This window comes from Perca flavescens, chromosome 8, assembly GCF_004354835.1.
Source record: "Perca flavescens isolate YP-PL-M2 chromosome 8, PFLA_1.0, whole genome shotgun sequence".
Lineage (NCBI taxonomy): Eukaryota > Metazoa > Chordata > Actinopteri > Perciformes > Percidae > Perca > Perca flavescens.
In genome coordinates this window covers 25566118-25585635 of record NC_041338.1, presented here as the reverse complement: position 1 = coordinate 25585635, position 19518 = coordinate 25566118, and the positions used below count along the sequence as shown (strand labels likewise).

The window sequence follows — 19518 nt, the reverse complement described above, 5'->3', positions numbered from 1 at the left end:
CCAAACCATGGCCAAGCGGACCAATCACAGTTGCTGCAGTCTGTGTCACAGGATGTGTAGTTGCATTTTTTGAGTGGTGCATGTCAGCCTACGGCGTAGGGTCTGGCATAGGGTCTGGCATAGGGTCTGGCATAGGGTCCGGCGTACGTACCCACGGCGTTGATTTAACGCAGAAGCATAAATTGGCCTTAACTCCGACACATATTTTGTGTACAATCTTACGTGATAATTTGTAGTAACTCTTGTATGTTGTTTTGTAGTAAAACTTGAAACTTGTCATCAATCAGAGCTGGTCACACGTCACACTAATGCAAATATTAAGGGTTTAAATGGTTCCTCCTGCTCCTCATCAAGAGGTGGCGTTGTCAGTAGTGAAGGTATTCTCTTTGCTCCGGCACTACAAATACTTTACTTGTCTTAACGTAACCAAAAATGCAGCATTAAATAATAATGTGAAATATTAAAGACAAGTTATACAGGTTTACAAAAGTTTGTCTCATTAATATGGTAATGAATGCAGCAAGGTAGTCCAAAATCTAATCTGATCATCTACGCTGCAATTTCTTTTCACTAACCACATACCATGATAGCAGCCGGACACAGCACATTAAAAATAGATTTAATGAAACCAACACTTCATGAAGAGACATTTATTAGATCAGTAGAATACATCACCACCATCATCATCATGCCAAAAAGCAGCAGCAGCAGGAGCAGCACTTAATTTCCTCACTTTCACTGTATATCCAAGACAGATGCAGCGAGTCACTCTATATTTTCTCTTTGTAATAATGATCTTATCATTTGCCCATTTCTACTGAAAGTTCCACAACTCTGGTGTTGAACTTGTCTTGTTAGCCTAAAATCGCTTCCCAAGGGGCGACTCCAGCTGTTTCTCATCTTCCTCCATCATGGCTTCCAAAAGCAGATGAGGTTTGCAAACACTCACTACACAAGGTCATCTGACATACTGATGTGTTGCAATGCTCAACTGACATTGTTCAATGTTAGTACAGGTCTGTGGACCTTTAAATCCACAGTGAGATCCTGTTCAGATCTTGTTTATATTTTCTTTATGAATACCTACCTCAGGAATGATCAATTATACAGTTTAGAGTCCTAACAGAAATAGTATGTACATCTTTGAAATAGTTAATATTGTGTACTGCATACCAAACAACAGAATAACGGTGACAACACCAGACTAGTATATCATTGCTATAGCAAAACAGGAACACTATCGTATTCACATGCACTAGTACACAGTGTCATACTTGTCAAACATAGACCATATTATTTATATTTACATAATGTTCACAGCTACATTCCAGGTTTGTGGTTTTGTGTGTGCATTTCATAACAAAGGATTGTTATAATCAGAAAAAAATAGAGTTTGTTATGTCACATGCAGTGAAATGAGGTTGTTACACTGCACTGCCTGTGAAGAATATGAACATGAGGCAATGAATGTGGCAGAAAAAAAATACAGTAAGGATACTGGGTTATTGCTCAGTGCATTTGATATGTAATGCATGTAATATTGACCAATATTGATAAATAGCATCCAGTCTTACTACAGTATTTGTGATAATACAGTTATTTTAAGAGATTGGTCCTGTCAGATTAATTAAACCAAGGAGAAAAAAAGCCTGCAAATCGCACATTTTCACAATGTACATAATTGTATATCAATAAATACACATATAGTGGAAACAAAGTGTATACAAATCAAATGAACAGGGAAGAGAACTCAGTGTGACATTTCATGCACTGAGATGATGCAGTTGGCAGACATCCCTACTGTATAAAGTGGCAGTCAATGACTGTTGACACTGGAAGGAATCTGATGATAAAAACAAAAAGATGAACAAAACAGAATAATAAAACCTGACTTTGTTTGGGAAGCTTATGGCGTAGACACACAGGCTAGTACAAAATCTCCCTGTATACAACTGCTTTCCAAAGACTTTTTCTTAAATAAATGATAAATACAACTGCAAGCCATTCCCTTTAGTATGAGGAGACGTCATATTTACGTTATATGAATACAGTATTTACACATCTTAGCTACATAGTTGTATTTCTTGACAAATGGTGACCGTTGCTCCCAGTTTCTTGCAGTGCTTGGGCATTTTTTCTTTCTCGTGTTGACTGATTTATCCATCTATAATACCAAAAATTACCAAACATCCCATTTGTGCTTTCCATGAGCTTCACTTATTTTGTGCTTATAACTGCACTGCAAGTCCATTTACTCTCCAGACTTTTTTTTTTAATACAATCACACCTCTTCTTTCATATTTGTGAAGTAAAAAAAGAAATGATCATCTACGTGGTTTCACACTGATAAAGACACCTAACTAGCATGCCATGAGACAATGCCATTGCCATCTCAATGTGGAGTCAGTGATATCTGTAAGGATGGGTAAATGTATCCAGTTCTTGTGCCGGTTGACACTGTCCTTCTGCAGTGTTCAGGCCACATAGGCCAGCTGAGATAATATGCTTGAATGGTCTGGCGGGATACAACAACCCGTTTCTGCAGTCCTCTGTACTGTCGTACTGTAAACATGGCTGCCCATGCACAGAACACACCAGCCGGCAGATCAGGCTAGTATTACCTTTATTTCCAGTTTAACTTTTTTATCCAGTCTTTGTGGAAGATGTCTGTTTTTCAGTATGAAGGAGAAAAGTGGGTAGGTTAAGGGGTTACAGAATGAGGGTGTGGTTGCAGGTTTGGGTGTTAAAAGTCAAGGTTTATAAGTCAGACACTGCGGGGAGCCCTCTCTAGTTCATGGGTCCTGCGGTTGCGTCCCTTCTGCCTCTCTTGCAGGTGTTTCCACTTGGCTGCCAGCCCTTGAGCATGCATGTGGGTGCGAGGGTTCACAACCTTCTGCTGCTGCTGCTGCTGCTGTTGCTGCTGCTGCTGCTGCTGTATTTGTACTTGCTGCACCAGGTGAGCTTTCTGCCTCCTGTGTTTTCTCTCCCTTTTCCATACCTGCTCACAGAACTCGTCCACGCTGTTGAGAGTCGGGTGATTGACCAAAGACAGGAAGTCTCTGTACCACAGCTTCTGGTTGGGAGTTTCTTGAGGTGGGGGCAGATCCTGGGCGGGGACGCTGACTGCGGCCTCTTCATCGCGATGTAGCAGGTCCTCCAGGCGCTCGCTGTCAATGACCTCTAAGGTCACTTTCAGAAGCGTCTGCATGAAGCCGTGCTCCACCGCCTGGCACAGATACATCCCAGAATCCTTCTTGTTAAGTGTGCGAATCAGTAGGCCCTGGTCCGTGTGGATGAAACGTTCTTCTGATTTGATCTACAGAATGATAGAGACAGAGTGAAAGACAATGAGATAAAGACAGTGCTTAGATGACATTCAACATTTCCCAAAAAAAATCTAATTAGCTATGTCTCATGGCTGTTTTGATTACACAACATTTATTTCACTTGAATCAACCATGGCATTAAATATGAATTAAATATTAATAAACTATATGCTACTGTATTATCTAAAAACAATCTTCATTGTGAAGTACCATCTATCATTATTTATGCTCTGCCGACAGATTGTATCTGAGTCTTTTTCAACAAAATGTGTGCTGAGGTAGTTCCAACCTCTTGCTTGCGGTCATCAGTAGAGCGTTGATACTGCCAATATGTCAGAGCTCTCTGGGACTTGGGACTGCACTCAAGGAAAGTGCTGCTGTTCTCCACACCATACACAGTTTTATCCACGAGAGTCGTCTGCCCACTTAGTTCATCTAGATGAAAAATAAGAATATATTAGTCACCCAAGTTAGTTAAAGGAAATTTGCAGGTTGTTTTTGCAGATATTGGTTGTGGTAATGGCTGAATGTTATGTTCTACAGCCAGCTTTTGTGATTGTTAGTGATTTTCTGTATGATACTATCTGCTTTTCAGCTTTTCTTTGACTGAAATAAAAAAAAATAAAATACTTTCTAACTACTGCCTGAGGTAAGGGCCTGGTTTTCAATGACTGCATTTTACATTATTTTGTCACATTATCCTGTCTCTTTTCTTATCACACTTAATCATGTGCAGTATAGGCAGCTCCCACCACGGAGGCAGTCACAGTGGGCTGTAACTAAAATCTAGGTTTTATACAGTCAAGGAGGTGTAATGTTATTCAGTCAGGGAGCTTACAATGTAAGGTCAGTGTTCTTCGGATTGATCTCCTGAATCCTGTTGTAAATTTAACAACTCAGATTCCAGTGAAGCCTGCTACAGTTTATTGTTATTCCCTCACATTTTTATTTTTATCATTTCTTTATAGAGTGCTGTAGCTGGTAAAAATGTATAATCAAAAGTGTTATACTACTACTCAACGGGTAGCAACAGGTAACAGTATTTTTTGTGTCTGAATTCCTCCTTCTCAACATAGCAGCTTTCAATAACTTTTCTTTTCTTTTGTTCTTTACAGTTAAATGAAAGACATAATCACAGTCTATTAGACACAAGTGTGAGTCCTGCTTTTGGACTAAGACCACTAACAGGGCAGTAGAGTGAAGGGTTTGACATCAGACAGGAGGCTTGGAGGAATCCTGACCATGTTAATTAGAAGCTTCACATGGACCGACTCTAATCTTCACACCACCAGAGACACATAAAACACACACATTCAACTGGCTTCTCTACGGTACACATCGCTACTGGAAAGGCCAACAGCAGCTTTGGGACCATTTTTATGTTCAAAGAAAAATAAATCCTTAACACAAAAGCTCGTCTCAATTTATAATTTGGAAATTAAAAAGAACTCTCATATGCTACTAGTCAAATGAATTATGTCTGTACTGAGGCCAACATAAAAATATGTTATTACACATTGCCCTTATTATACCATAGTTAGTAAAATACATTTTCTTTTCTTTTATGTACCATGGTGTTGCAGATCTGAGCATTGTGTGAGTGGGTCTCCATTCCTGATATCTTGCCTCCTTGTTCTCCTGCAGAAACACAAATATAAACACCTTCATGAGTCAGCAGACAAACTGTCTTCTTTGTATGTATGTGTGTGTGTGTGTGTGTGTGTGTGTGTGTGTGTGTGTGTGTGTAAGGAAGATCAACTGTTTGCAGAGAGTTTGTGTGTGTAGGTGTGTGGTTGAATGGTGTTTTGATGTGCAGCAACACAAATAAGTAAACTAACAGCAGGCAGCCCATAGTATTGTAGAAAAGCTGTAATTATAGGGCGTGTATGAGAGAGGAATTCAAACCTAATCAATCATTTCAGCCTGTCGTCTCTCTGGGTTGCAGATGCGAATAAGATGGAGTTTCAAGTAAAATGTGAAACATAACCCTCAGGATATTTTCTGTAAACAATAAATGAAGAAGCTATCGAGACACCAAAAGCAAACTGGTAACTTCTCCCCCCTCTGCTTACTATTGTTCTAACCCAGCATTATTAATTGGAGGTAAGAGTTTGTTCTGGCTGTGTTATGTTTAAATGTAGGACTCTGGAGTCCAACTAACAGCGTGAACAGGATACTGTGCAGCTAGCATTCAAATCAATAAGCCCCATGGAGCTACGAGTGGGAGGCTGCACACAGAGCACACACAAGTACACACACACATTCAGATCAGTCCACTACTCCAACCACGCTACCACCGAACCTCTAACACCAACCTCACCGCTGGTTCACCCAGACAGCCTCCAGACATCACAGACATTGGGTCTCATTTACAGTAAACACATGAGGCAGGTTATATTTCTAGCTCTTTGGTAGAAACACGACCCTCTACCTTTAGGGGGTTTTGGCAAATATACAAAGCCTGCACTATAAGTGTGCCCTAGCTCCAGCCCTGCATTGCAGTCTGACTGCATATGTCCTCAATCACTATGTTAAAAGCCTCGTACATAATCCGGTTTTACCCCTGAAAAAATATAGTCAATAGGTTAAACACAAGTAATTCCTAAACAAGCATGATTAAAACATGTGTTGTACATTGTACATGTTCAAATCTAAAGCAGGTTGATCTCATGCAATACACAAATACACCTCTCTGCATATCCTAATTATGCTGCTTGAATCGGTTTCAGTTTTGAGAATGTTCTGATTTATCCAAAAGAGGCATCAAATACAATGTTTATACCTTAAGGTTGTGTGTTAAATTACCTGCTGTTGGTTGGAAGTATTATATTGCATTTGAGTCAAACTTCAAAAATACCGGCTCAGTGTTTTGAAGCCCCAATTAGTCGCTGTGTACAAGGTGTCAGGCAGCTTGTTAAACACAATGGCAGGGTGCCGACATGATATGAATGTGTAAGTATATATTCAGTACCTCTTAGCCATGGGAAAGTATCTGGAGCACTCGGTGCCATCCCATGCACAGTAAGGGTCCCTTGCCAGGCAACATTCAGCACAAGCCTTCCCATAAACCTCACACCGATGCAAAGGCATCTGGGAGACACCAATGTCTGAGCCCAGGTACAGTTGTTGCTGTGAGGGTAAAAGAGAGAAAGACTTAATTTTCCAAATCTGATATTTTATGTCTTAGTATCTCAGTTTAGATTTTACGTTTGGATGAGCGGTGCTTTGAGTAATACGCTCAGCTTGTGTGTTTCAGTCAAGCGAAAATATAAGTCAGGAATGTGAACAGACGGTTTTACTACTGGTGCTCAGCACCCTCCTACCTGTCAATTACATGTCTTGTTTTGTTTCTCCCTCCCTGCCATTTAAGTTGACGCGCTAACTGTTGCTGAAAAGACAACAATTGAGATCTTTGTGCGATAAAGTGTTTCATCTCAAAGTGTTTTAAACAAGCACTTCTTTGTTCTCTATTTAAGCAAGGTGTGTCACCTATCAGGAAATGCTCTCACTCTCTAAGAGACACATTTTCAGACACATGCAAAAAACAATATAATAAAAATAATATTTTTCTTTATGTAACATATTTCCCCAATGCAATCTGGAGTCTTATCTCCAGCCTTCACTGAACTCAGTTACTGAGGTCATATTCTTTCTTTTCAGACGTATCTTGATACAAGCTTGAGATCTCCTTGTTGGCTACAGTCCTTTGATATGCTACAGGTGTTGCTATAGTTTCTTTTTAGATGCAATAAGAACTACAATAAATACCTGTTTTGTTGACAGTTCCATCGCTGTGATGGCTGTTGGCTCCTGTAGAAATAATAAAAGACACATAAACAAATTGATTAGACAACACTTGCGGATTCTTCAGTCGTCCTTTAACTTTTAAGTGATGAGAGAATGACTTACTCTGAAGACAGTCATTTCTTCCAATAGGACTTCCTCCAGGTCATGCCAGGAGCCTCTGGGGATGGATACCACTTTCAGTATTGTCCCCATGTCTAGCACACAATGGAAGCACACATGTTGTGAGTGATCTATCAATTTCAATCGGTCAATAAATCAGGTTAGTTTACAGTATACATGTATGCTAATGTAAATATAAGTGTATACCTGTGCCTATGAACATGACGTCATACTGGCCATCTTCTGCTTCTACTTTGTCCACCACTATCTGGGTGAACTGGTAGTCCACATCTGTTTTGACTATTATTGGTCGATTGTTAATGGGATAGACAGGGTTAAACATGGCTGGGTGGCTTCTGGCAAAGGTTACGACTTCATCAGGAAGGTCCTTGGTTGTATCAAATCCGCCAAATGTTTTGCTCGGGCACTGTGGAGAAAAAAAGTTAATAGTTATAACAATTACAGTTGGACATACGGGAGAATTAACTGTCAAGATCAGATCATAACAATCTTACATCCCAGTTAAGAGTGTACTACACTCACCGTGCCGGGCCGGGGGTAGGGAACACGTCCCTGGAAGGGCACCCACTGATAGTTGGGTCCATCTCTATGAGCATAAGGACCCAGGAACACTCTCCTGATGTCTGTCATGCTGTACATACACACAGCTGAACCTTTGAAGATGTTGCTAATGTGCAGAAAGAATGAGTCAGTTAAGGAAAGGTCAGGTTCTTGTTGAAAACACGGGTCATGCAATCCGTAATGATGATGACCAAAACTATTTCCATGTCAGTCACAGTACCTGGAAGTGGTAAATACTGCATAGATGATCGGACTCTTAGGATCCTTTGTGCTCATGAGAAAAACATCCTCTGAAAGCCAAAGAGAGTACACTGTGTATTACAGACATATTCTTCAATGAAAAGAAAGTATTTCATCTTCAGGAAATAAAGCATGAAAAACGTTTCAAGTTGAGGGAGCATTCACTCACGTAGTTCATCAAAGTGTGTGTCTATTCCATTACTGCCAGGTACGGAGCAAATAAGTCGAGCCTTCAAGAAGGTGGTCCACTTATTTACCAGACTCCTGTGGCCTCCCAGGTCATTCTGTTGGACAGATTAAAAAAAGCATCAGCTATATAATGTTGATGGAGGGATTGCATTGCCTAATTCCATACTCTAATGCTGAGCTGTACAATAAACAATACAAATATAAAAACAGATAAAATACAATATTTTAAGACTCTAGTATGGGACAATGTATAAGACGTTGCTCTATACACGTAATCCACCCGCAATCCTTGCCGTTCCTAGACTGGACTTGAGATTGTCATATAGTTCCAATTTTCAACAACGTAACTTCAGTTACAATTAGAAATATAAAAACAGACAAAATACGAGAATAAATGTTACAGTGCAGTATAAGAAATGAACAATTATTTTAAAAAGACAGCATCAAAAAGAAAGGTCTTCAACCTTGATTTAAAAGAACTGAGAGTTACAGCGGACATGCAGTTTTCTGGGAGTTTGTTCCAGATATGTGGTGCATAAAAACTGAACGCTGCTTCCCCCTGTTTAGTTCTGACTCTGAGGACAGAAACCAGAGGTGTCCCAGATGACCTGAGAGGTCTGGGTGGTTCATAATGTAGTCATGACTTATAAAGGAACCTATAGAGACCTCAAGATTATAAGTCATGTAAGGATACATCTTCTTTCTATAGCAGATAGCTTTTTAAGACTTTTTAGTCAGTTTATGAGGTAATGGATCTATGATTATACACAGTTTCTAGGATAAATGATTACATTTGTTGGTCTTGACGATGGATTTAGAGAAGAAACAGACAGACAGCTCAGTGTACAAAAGACAGCTAGTACTAAACAAGCCTGTCACTCATCCAAGCATCCACTTTAAAATGATTTTCTCATGATGAATAATGGATTTTCTTGATGTTGTGAAAAAATATGACTCTCTCTAAAGTTCTGTATGTTCCAGCACACACCCTAATAATATATGCCTGTGTGCCACACAGTAAAGTGTTTGTTTTCCAGAACATAGCACACAAACACAGAGGCACAAAGTGCTGGCTCATAAAAACTAATCCAACTTAGTGTTGATTTATGTGTCCAAATATGCATTGGGCCAAATTAATAGCACATCTTGCATAATGGTTGGCTTGTCTTCCGTTGAGCATAGTAGATTCCTGACATACTGGGTAATCAGGCTGTTATGACAGAGTCACGATATGCAGTTAAATGGGAGGTTGAGGCTGGACATTACTCGCTGATCTGCAGTCAGCCTGGTGGATTCCTGCTTAATGAATAAGAATAGGATTTAGAGCGTAAAAGCTGATAGAAGGCCAGTGATTTAACATAACCATCCCCTGGAGCCAGAGGGTGTAGCAGTCCCAATCAGTGCCAAAGCCTGGCATTATGATAACAGTGCAGGCCTTGACAGCGCCTTTGCCTCTCAGGTTCTGGTGACATTTAACATTTCGCTCAGGTTTCTGTCTTCGGGGGCTGATTGTACCACACACAACAAAGCCCACTCTTCTCCAGGCTAAAAATAATCACAGATAACAGCCCCTGAAACCTGCCATTATGAAAGCCACTCAGACACCCGTCAAGTGTTTTTCCAGATACAGAAGCTATTTCACACAATGTTGATGTGAGAGTGCGTGTGTCTTTGTCTCTCTCCTTTTGTGTGCATCTGAATTTTCCTCTGTGAGAGCCAGCTTGTGGGAGTGTGTGTTTAAATGAACATGTGGCTTGTGTGTGTTAATGTGTGTGTGCGTACTTTGCAGAGCTGTCCAATACGAGCATGTGTGGCCTTCCCGGCGTGCTCGCCATCTAAAGCGTTCTCTTTGAAGAGCAAGTAGATTTTGTCATCTTCTGGGTTGTCACTCTCTGGAATCAGATGAACGCCAACAAACCTGGGATCTACAACACATAGAGAGACACACACAAACATTAAACAGGCAGGTTCGAAAACACAAGAGTAATGGACAAGGACAGGTAATGGTATCTCTTCATTTAAAGTGGCTTTGCCACGTTGAGCCTGTTAAGTAATAACAAAAGTTTAATATTAAATTCTAAACTCCACAGGCAGCCAATGGAGAAAAGCCAACACTAATGTGCTTCTTGCTCTTTGTTAGAAAACAGGCTGCAGGGGCGACCTCTAGCTCACCCACTAAGAGCGTTTGCCCCATGTTTGCTGAGTCCTGCAGCGGCGCAGGGTTCAAATCTGACCTACTGCCCTTTGCTGCATGTCATCCCCCATCTCTCTCTCCCCCTTTCTGGTCTATCCACTTTCAAAAACAAAGGGAAAAGCCCCAAAAAATAATCTAAAAAAAAGAAAACAGGCTGCAATATTTTGAGGCATGCAGAAAAAATACAGCTCCTTGACTGAACACAAAAGCATGGATTCATTTCTCAGTCCTTTCAAAAGAATATGTTTCTTGATGTGAACAGACAAACATGGAGAGAAGAGTAAATCAATTCCCAGCGACTGCTGCATGGTTGACAATAACAAGGACCTCTGTTTTATCTATCTGTTACTGTCCATAGAGCCCAGGCAATCCTTTCGGTATTTTGTTTGCTGATAATAAGATCATTGTGTTTAATATACAAGTACAGCTGAGTGTCATCCACATAAAAGTGGAAAGCTATATTTAAAACTACTAATTAAAAGGCCTGACAGTAAAAATAGAAAATAAAAGAGACAATCCATAGGTCAGAGCTGCAGCATCAGACTTGACATCACCGAAAATGTTCAGCATAGTAAATTTAAAGACTTAACCGACCAACCAACTAAAATATTACATATTTGAAACTGCTCATGAATACGATCAAACTTGGACAGTGATTTTCTTCTTCTCTCTCACCATTTAGCCACCGAGAATCATGTTGCTCTGTCCTGATTGGGTGATGCTTTCCAAGAGTGCGAAAGATGGCAAAGTCCCGCCCCATGAAGTCAGCTGATGTCCCAGCATACAGTTCTCCATCTGATAGTAAGAAGATTGAAGCGTGCTAGTTTAGTAACACCGGATGATAAAACAGTCAGAGGTGATTCCCCCCTGTGATGCAGGTGTAAAAATCTGAGGAAGTGTTCAGGAGCTTAGCAGTACAGGTAGATATGGAGTCCTTGGAGAAGACAGACAGTGATGGACGTGATGAACATCAGGAGTGTGAAATTGACATTAACAACGTAGGCAGCACGGCTGAGAAGGGAAGCAAGGGAAGGGTGAATGCATGGAGTGACACACAAGGAGGGACAGGACAGAGGTGTGAGACTGGGGGAGTACATAATAATGCTGGTGAGAGGGGAGAAAGAAAGGGGAGAGGAGATGAGGGGTGATGGGCTGGAAAATGGCCATCTGCTAGATTAAACGGTGTGATATAACACAAAGCGACTGGCAATAATTGGGGGTAGAGAGGAAAGATGCTCACATAGTCCTGCTTTATTTGCCAAAAGTGGGGATTCAGTGCAAAGAAAGCTCAATATAGTGTCATCTGCCATGCACGCCCAGCATTTAAAGGAGGTATATTCAGATTGAAATAGAGTTTACAGTCCTGCCAATGAGGGGTTCCCAGTGTGTAAATACAAACTACAGAGCAGATCCACTTGTAATGAATGACAGGAATGCCCTGTTCTGTTATTCACATTTTACACCCTATATATCTGCTGAAATGAAAGAGCGAGGCAGAGGGTGTTTTCAGGACTCCCACCTTTTTATTTGACCTCGCTCTAACACCCAGAAGAGCAGCACAGTGTGTCGGTCTTAACTCACCAATTAACATGGAGGCAGTGAGCAACTTGGGGTCGTAGGGACTCTTCCCTCGGCCATTTTCTATGAGAGGCTCCAGTCGGAACACACTGTCCTGGACACGAAGAGACAGAAAGTTACAGGAGTTGTAGTAAATGATCAAACACATGGGTTTCGTTTTAAATGTATACCTTATTTTTTTATGTTTTTGTTTTAAATAGTTTATTCATTCATTCAGCAGATAAAGAATACATTATGTGACATTGCTGTACAGTGTAAAAACATGTTTTAAAAGGACACATCTGAGGGATGAAATATTGGTGCAGTTTAAAATCATGTTTCCACCACTATATACTCGGGTAAGGATTGAGAATGAAAACATTAAATCTCATCACTCTCTATTACTTGGTGACCTCGACACTCATAGGAAAGCCATTAGATGAAATACATTTCTTGATTATGATCTATATACAGTAGATGGCTTTTCTCAAAGATATTTCCTGCGTCTGATTGTCTGTAAATAGCCATCTAATGAATAGGAAATGCACATTCATAAGCCTGACTCATTTGGAGGAGAAGAGAGCAATTTCCTTCGCTCATACTGAAATGAACGCACACATACACATAAAGCGGTTCCATATTAGAGTGATGAATTGGAAATTTTGCAGACTATGAAACCCTATGAGTAATTTTCCACCCCATTTTGCTGAATGAAACCATTTTTATGTACTTAGCAAATCATCAAAGAATGTACTTCACAACTTTAAATACTTAAACTTTATTATGATATAAAACCTGGTATGGTTTTTATTTTACTGTAATGCTAACATGCATTACATTGTGTTTGACAGCGAGTGGAGGCAGTAAAGAAAATGTAATGTTTGCCTGTACCTCTGTTTTCTTGCCCACCTCCAGGTAGGAGCACACAGGGTGGAAGGCTCCCGTCCCACACACATAGAGATGGGTCTGGTTGAACGGCTGCAACACCTTGATGAAATTTGAGCACTCCCTCTGATTGACCAGAGACAGAGAACAGAAAGCAGGATGAATAATCGACTTTTGACACAAAACTATTTTAAGTAAAGTCACAATTTTTAATGTCTTTAGTGCCACCGTAGCTTGTTGTATTAGCAAAAAAGTAGTGAAACAGATGAATAAATAAACAGGCCAGTCCTAACTAAGAGCACAGGTCACAGAGGAAAATTCGATACTTCAATAGAGAAATCTGTAATGATAACAGAGCAAAGCCTACTGTAATGTCCTGTAATCCCCCAGAAAATGGTCTACATATGAACTCTAGTGCTGTGCTGAGTAATAAATCTGGAAATAATATTATGACCAGGCTAAGCTTTATTATCCATGACTCTGTATTTTTTTCACTTCATCTTCATACAGTGTGGCACCCCCCACCCCATCTCCACCTGGACACACACGCTACAGTCTTTCTCTCTGAACTCAGTGACATCTTTCACTGCTGGCTTCAGAGATTTTATGCACATGAGCTATGTAATTTCCCATGGAATAATTGTGAAATCCATACAGGACGGATTTAGACTGTAGAATAACAAAAGAGGCAGTCGACAAAAGTCAACCATAATAATCCCACCGTATACCAATCACAGTAATGCAGGCCAACATTGGCTTATTGTTATTCTGTCACTGTATACAAAAGTGATGTTCTTTCTGCATTCTACTGGGACCTTATGTCTATTTGTTTAATGATTATGATTATTGTAGGAACATTTATCACATGTGGTTTTCTGGACTGTGTGTGTGTGTGTGTGTGTGTGTGTGTGTGTGTGTGTGTGTGTGTGTGTGTGTGTGTGGCGCACAACAGGCATCTGTATGTGTTGTATGCATTGCTCCGTTGCCATTTGGCTTATTTCCTTGTGCTTTAGCAGTACATGCCTGAGCAGACCTGACCTCAAATAAAAAATGTGTCATCACATATTCAAAAAGAAGAAGAAAAAGAGAATAGCGCGACACATAATGCATGACTAAGTTCATCTGGCTTTACTAGGTCATCAGCAGATAGCAGCCTCTGTTTGCATAAGCTTTTGTTGTCATTTAAGCAGCTGTCTTTGGATTTATATGGCCAACGTGGGTGAATTTATCTGAGTGATGAACGTCGTTGTTACAAGCAAAAGCAATAACACATGACTGTGCATGATGTCTTTGTACTGTGGGACCTGTCATACCTCTGAATATTTTGCATGGTGATGCAGACAAGATGACTCAAACCATACCAGTGTGTCCAACATGCCATACCTTACATTAGCGAGTTTGTAATGAATAGTAAAATAGCATGCAGATATCTTTAAAAACACAATCACACTTACAATTCAATCAACAAATGTTATCCACATGGCTTGTTACAAAAATGTCTAGGATTTGATTTTAGATTTTGTGCAGATGAGAAAGTGAGCACACACATTAGACATATGGAACTAAATCTGCAGCATAAAGCACAAAATATGAATATTGCACCTAAACACAAAATATTTAACCTTCTACTGCTTGGACAACAATTTGTTCAGGGATTTACATGTTTGGAATTGACTTAGCACACATTTGTGAGGCTATGCAATAGCTGCTGCTTTCCTTTTTCTTTTGTGAGTGTATGGTCACACCTTTCACAGCCATTTATCTCTTTCATTCCTCGTTGCTTTATCTTCTGAAGTGTTTGCTTACAGTACTTCAGGGGGCATCAGCAGACTCACTCTCCATCTCTCTCCACCTCTCTTTAATTCTCACTTTCCTCCAACTCTATAACAGAAAGACCACCCCTCAGGGCACCTTATTCATCCACGCCACAATGTTTACAGAAAACACACAAAGGACTTCATGGCGCTTCAAAAAAACCATACAGAAGGGCAGGAGAGCTTGGCCAATACCCAGGCAGAGAACTGAGGCACAAACAGCACTGCCATGATTTTACATTCCAGCTATTGCCTTAGGCTCTATTGAAGATAGAATTCATAACACAGCTTAAAGGGAGCAGAGACAACCTCTCAGCGTGTTTACACAGAGATTCACCACACCACACAAGGTGCTCTAAAACTGGACACGGCCACAAACAGGGAGATGTGATGCTTGGCTTGTCATGCAAGGGCTGAGTGAGGTAAAGAGTCTAAAAAAGCCCTGGATCATAATGCAACAACAACATTTTTTTTTTTTTTTTTTTGTTTCAGATCCAGCTTTAAATTCAGCTTGTTGAATTTAATACAACAAATAAATTATTGTAAATACAATTAAATACAATGTAAAGCTTGAGAAATCCCAGATGTTTGTGTGTGTGTGTGTGTGTGTGTGTGTGTGTGTGTGTGTGTGTGTGTGTGTGTGTGTGTGTGTGTGTGTGTGTTCTGTTTTAAAACGTATTACTGTCGGGTGCAGGATAAGAATAATGCTCTTCATTATGTAATTTTGGGAAAGGTAATTAGGTAATTAGTTAAATTAATTACCTAACAGGCATACCAGCCACAATAATGTACTCTGATTGGGTGACACCAGTTTGTCTAATTCAAATGGGGTAAATTAGCCTTTCCCCTTGAAATACTGCATACTATTCTGTCTGAAAGGATCCGTTTTATAGTAAGCCAATCAAGGCCAAGACCGGTTTTTATTTGCTCCCTGAGGATAGTTCTGTCTAAATAAAAAGAGGGGAATGTATGAACAAAGAAGACATATTTTGGTCTATTAACATGGGAACAATGTCTTAATGCCTAAGATCCCTGAATATGTGACAGTAGTTATTATTCCTGTAGTAATATACCAATAGGTCTGGCAGAAAGCACAACCATTTCCCAGGCCTCCCTCTATTAAATGGCATGCCCAGAGGCTTGATAACTGATTAAGGTAAAATTATGGTCTAAATTTTGGCTCTGACATTATGATCAGTCCTATAATGACAGTGTTGTCCATTTGACTGATTGGATATGTCAACACACTGGAATAAACAAGCTGAAAGGTATGGAGCACATACACCATGTGATCCCAGTTTAACTACAAGAGAGGTTTACTTTGAGTCATGCAAAGTTGCACTTCTTTCATAGCCCAAAAGAACAAAGACATTTAACAACATCTGTGGGAGTGTAGGGGCAAAATGCTGACACCCACTTGCAAGATGGATGGTTTTAGCTCTTACCGAAAGATCTTTTCCTGCCCACTTGCATTCATCTCTTCTGGTGGGAGAAGCCGGCCAAGGGATCTGCAACACACACACAGTTCCTGTGCATGTTAGAGAAGAATCTCCCTCCTCCTCGAATTAATTCAACAGAGTGCGTCGATACAGCTACTGCTTTTGTGCACGCATGTGTATATTTGAGGGATGTTGGGGTCACAATGCGATTTGTTATCCACTTTGTTTCAGTTTACTCCATTATTCATCCAGGTGTGCAGAGAGCAGCTAACATGCCTGCTACAGCGTGTGATCGTGTGCGACAGCCCTGGTCTGAAATATTCATGAGATTATTTTCTGTAGAAACAGAAAAGAATGTCCCGAGATACCTGAACCACTGACTGGCACTCTGGATAGAGATGCACACAAGGCAGACATTAAGTCAGTCAGAAACGCAAACAAACTTTAATCATGATAAATGGATGAAACCACCAGACAGACTGAAAATCAAACCTTGTTTTTACCTGTGTGTAGTCTCTGCTGATATTGAGGAGGTTAAAAGAGAAGATGTGGTCCTTGGCTCCCACTACAAGTCTTCCTTTCTCCTCGTCCAACAGGAAGGTGTGGTAAGCCGAACTGTTGGCCAGGCCTTCAAACGTCACAAGGTTGTTAGACTCCAGCATGTCTGCATAGAAAAGTGATGATCAGCTTAATATGATAATCATTTTGTAAAAATTACAGTAACTGTGGCCAGCATGTAAGCTAAAGAGAATCCATCGGGTTAATATTTCAATGATTTCATTATATTTCCATGGGTGTCTGAAAGACACAGCCTTAGTTTTATAAAGCTTTCAACATTTCCAACCACTTAGAATTTCTGTGACCACAGGTTCACCTCTCCATTCATAGTCTGCCTGCTCAGATGTAATGTTCCACATACACATACTGTTCACTGCTCTATGCTGTGAGGGTACACTCAATGATAAGTTAAAAAAGTGTTACATTAGGTTGTTTTGGCTATATCCCTAATAGAGCTTTTTTATTATGTGTTTTTATCTATTATGTGCTTTTTGTGTATTCATTTTATTTGTGTAAATGTTGAAGCTTCTATTCCCTTTACAAAATCTTCTCAGGACTAGAAATTTTGCAGCTTGGCCAAGCAAGGCAACTGACAGATAGTGAAGAACCACTGCCAAGCCAAATTGGACTGGGCAGGTACGGCAGCACTGGGAGCCAATGATCAAACAAGTGACCTTGACCAGAGCAGCCAAGCAGAACTTGGTACACTCACAGTGGAAAACTGGGAGGAATATATGACTCTGCTAATATTTTATTGTCCAAACTGCAGGATTACTCTTAACCACATCAGCTATCCGGACATGTTACTATGGGCTACAGCTCACGTTTTGCAGTGTAATGCAATGGTCTGCCAAGTCTGGCAAAGAAGCGCCATTTGCTTTCACAGCGGAAAGCCGAACTTGTCACAAACAGACATTAAGGATCTCATTACCGTAACGACCTCTAAAGGTGGCATTATGACTGTGGCATTATAACACCTTTTGTGTAGCATGTGCACACACAAACACACATTCATGCTCTGTCCTTCTCACATTTTGTTCTCACCCACAAAGTCTACTATGCCGCCCTCCCATTGACCACCCACACAAAAGGGTGGAGAATTATGGAACAGAGGAAAACTGGTTCCTTTTGGTCTCTCTCTCTCTCTCTCTCTCTCTCTCTCTCTCTCTCTCTCTCTCTCTCTCTCTCTGTCTCTGGGAGTAAATAACAAAAACGTTCATAAATGTTTTAGCAAGGAGAATGTCCCCTCTCTGAAGTGTGTCAGAACCCAAGAGAGTGAGAAGACACAAGCTGGCACACTAACTGGTGAAAGAGAAAAGACATTTGGAGCATAGGGGGCATCACACTGCTTTGACTCATTCATAAAACCCTCTCATTTTAATAAGAATTTAAACATGGGTCATGAAAGTCGTTTGATTGTTTGATTATGATTGTCTAAATTAAAATCAAATCAATATTCTGTATTACTGGATTATACTGTAGTTCCGTTGTTTTAAATTAAGGGGTTTTGGAGATTTGAGTTTACGTGTATGTGCTGGTAACACTAGCCATTAACAGGGAGTGTAAAATAGAAAGGGTGATGAGATTAATGTTAAAAAAACAAAACAAAAAAAACAAGCTGGATTTGAAAAAGGAAATATTTTAAAAATGAAGGAAACACAGCTGTGGGAGACAAAGGAAAAAAAGAGAACCCTATTGCTCCAGTTACAAATGTCCTTGTCTTAATATAACCTTTTGGCTCTACTATTCAAACACTAACCTTTTTTTCACTGACATTAATGCATATACACTCATGTGAATGCCATGTTCACATGTGCTCACACATGCACACTATTGTACACACAGGATGGTAATATACAATGAGTTGGCATTGTGTTTTTATTGTCATTGTGTTGGTGATTTAGTTGGTTTCCTGTGCCTCAGCGCTGATGGGGACAGATTTAGTCTTCTAAGTATAAACTCACGGCACTGTGTGACCCAGCCAGAGAAGTTGACATCTAAACCTGACTTAATAAGTCCATAAGGATTTAAAAGTATTTTTAAAGTCAGAAAAGAACAGATCTAGTCTGTAGCCACAGATACATAATAGGACTCACTCCAAACCCCAAAGCCGGTTAAGACAGTAGCAATGCAAGCCAAAGCAGTTTTATCCATGAATACGTTGCACAATTTAAATTATGATTCAACAAATGCTTCCAGACATATACAGTATCAGCTTGTGTCTTGTATGTATATTTATGTGTCTGTAAATTGACAGACACAGTTCCAGTAGATTACACTCTTTCTATTTTATTGGGGACGATTTCTTGGAATATTAGTAATTACATTTTCTAAAGAGAATATTGGGCTGCACATAGCACAGCCATTGTCCGAAGAATGAAAAGCAGCTCAAGGTCATAAAAAGAGGCAGTATAAGTATTGCTTAGGCCAAACTGTGTCCCAGATTTATGCTCCTGCTGTAACCTTGGTGATCAATCATTAGTGGATCCACTGTAATCCCTTCACTGACAGCACCTGCTACCTCAGACCCTCTTTCACCTGCACCAGTGAAGTGTTTGTGTGTAGGAGTGAGACGAAGACAGAGAGAAGCCACCCTCTACAGATGATAGCTTTACTTGTGCTCCATAGAAGTAGGAAATACTTCTGGTTTTGCAGCCAGCAAGGTAATAATACACACACACACACACACACACACACACACACACACACACACACACACATTCATGAGTCACCTGGAAAAGCAAAAAGGATCCCTTCTGTAAAACGCCAATAACATAGTGTGTCTGTGTGATTTAAATAATCTGTTCATCTAAAGGAAATAAGCATTA

General features: G+C 40.2%; 1 protein-coding gene across 1 annotated transcript in view; it reads right to left on the bottom strand.

The window, feature by feature from the left end:
- Positions 1 to 1429: 1429 nt before the first annotated feature.
- sema3ab (sema domain, immunoglobulin domain (Ig), short basic domain, secreted, (semaphorin) 3Ab) overlaps positions 1430 to 19518 on the bottom strand; it is a 23911-nt gene continuing 5822 nt past the window's right edge. The window contains exons 2-17 of the mRNA XM_028586491.1: positions 16636 to 16796; positions 16139 to 16201; positions 12886 to 13005; positions 12019 to 12109; positions 11113 to 11232; positions 10026 to 10168; positions 8224 to 8338; positions 8035 to 8104; positions 7776 to 7920; positions 7440 to 7659; positions 7236 to 7327; positions 7095 to 7136; positions 6298 to 6455; positions 4897 to 4964; positions 3616 to 3761; positions 1430 to 3316 (exon numbers count right to left, since the gene is read on the bottom strand). Of these exons, the coding sequence (XP_028442292.1) occupies positions 2765 to 3316; positions 3616 to 3761; positions 4897 to 4964; positions 6298 to 6455; positions 7095 to 7136; positions 7236 to 7327; positions 7440 to 7659; positions 7776 to 7920; positions 8035 to 8104; positions 8224 to 8338; positions 10026 to 10168; positions 11113 to 11232; positions 12019 to 12109; positions 12886 to 13005; positions 16139 to 16201; positions 16636 to 16796 (2306 nt within the window). The 3' untranslated portion in view covers positions 1430 to 2764. The remainder of the gene's footprint in view (positions 3317 to 3615; positions 3762 to 4896; positions 4965 to 6297; positions 6456 to 7094; positions 7137 to 7235; positions 7328 to 7439; positions 7660 to 7775; positions 7921 to 8034; positions 8105 to 8223; positions 8339 to 10025; positions 10169 to 11112; positions 11233 to 12018; positions 12110 to 12885; positions 13006 to 16138; positions 16202 to 16635; positions 16797 to 19518) is intronic.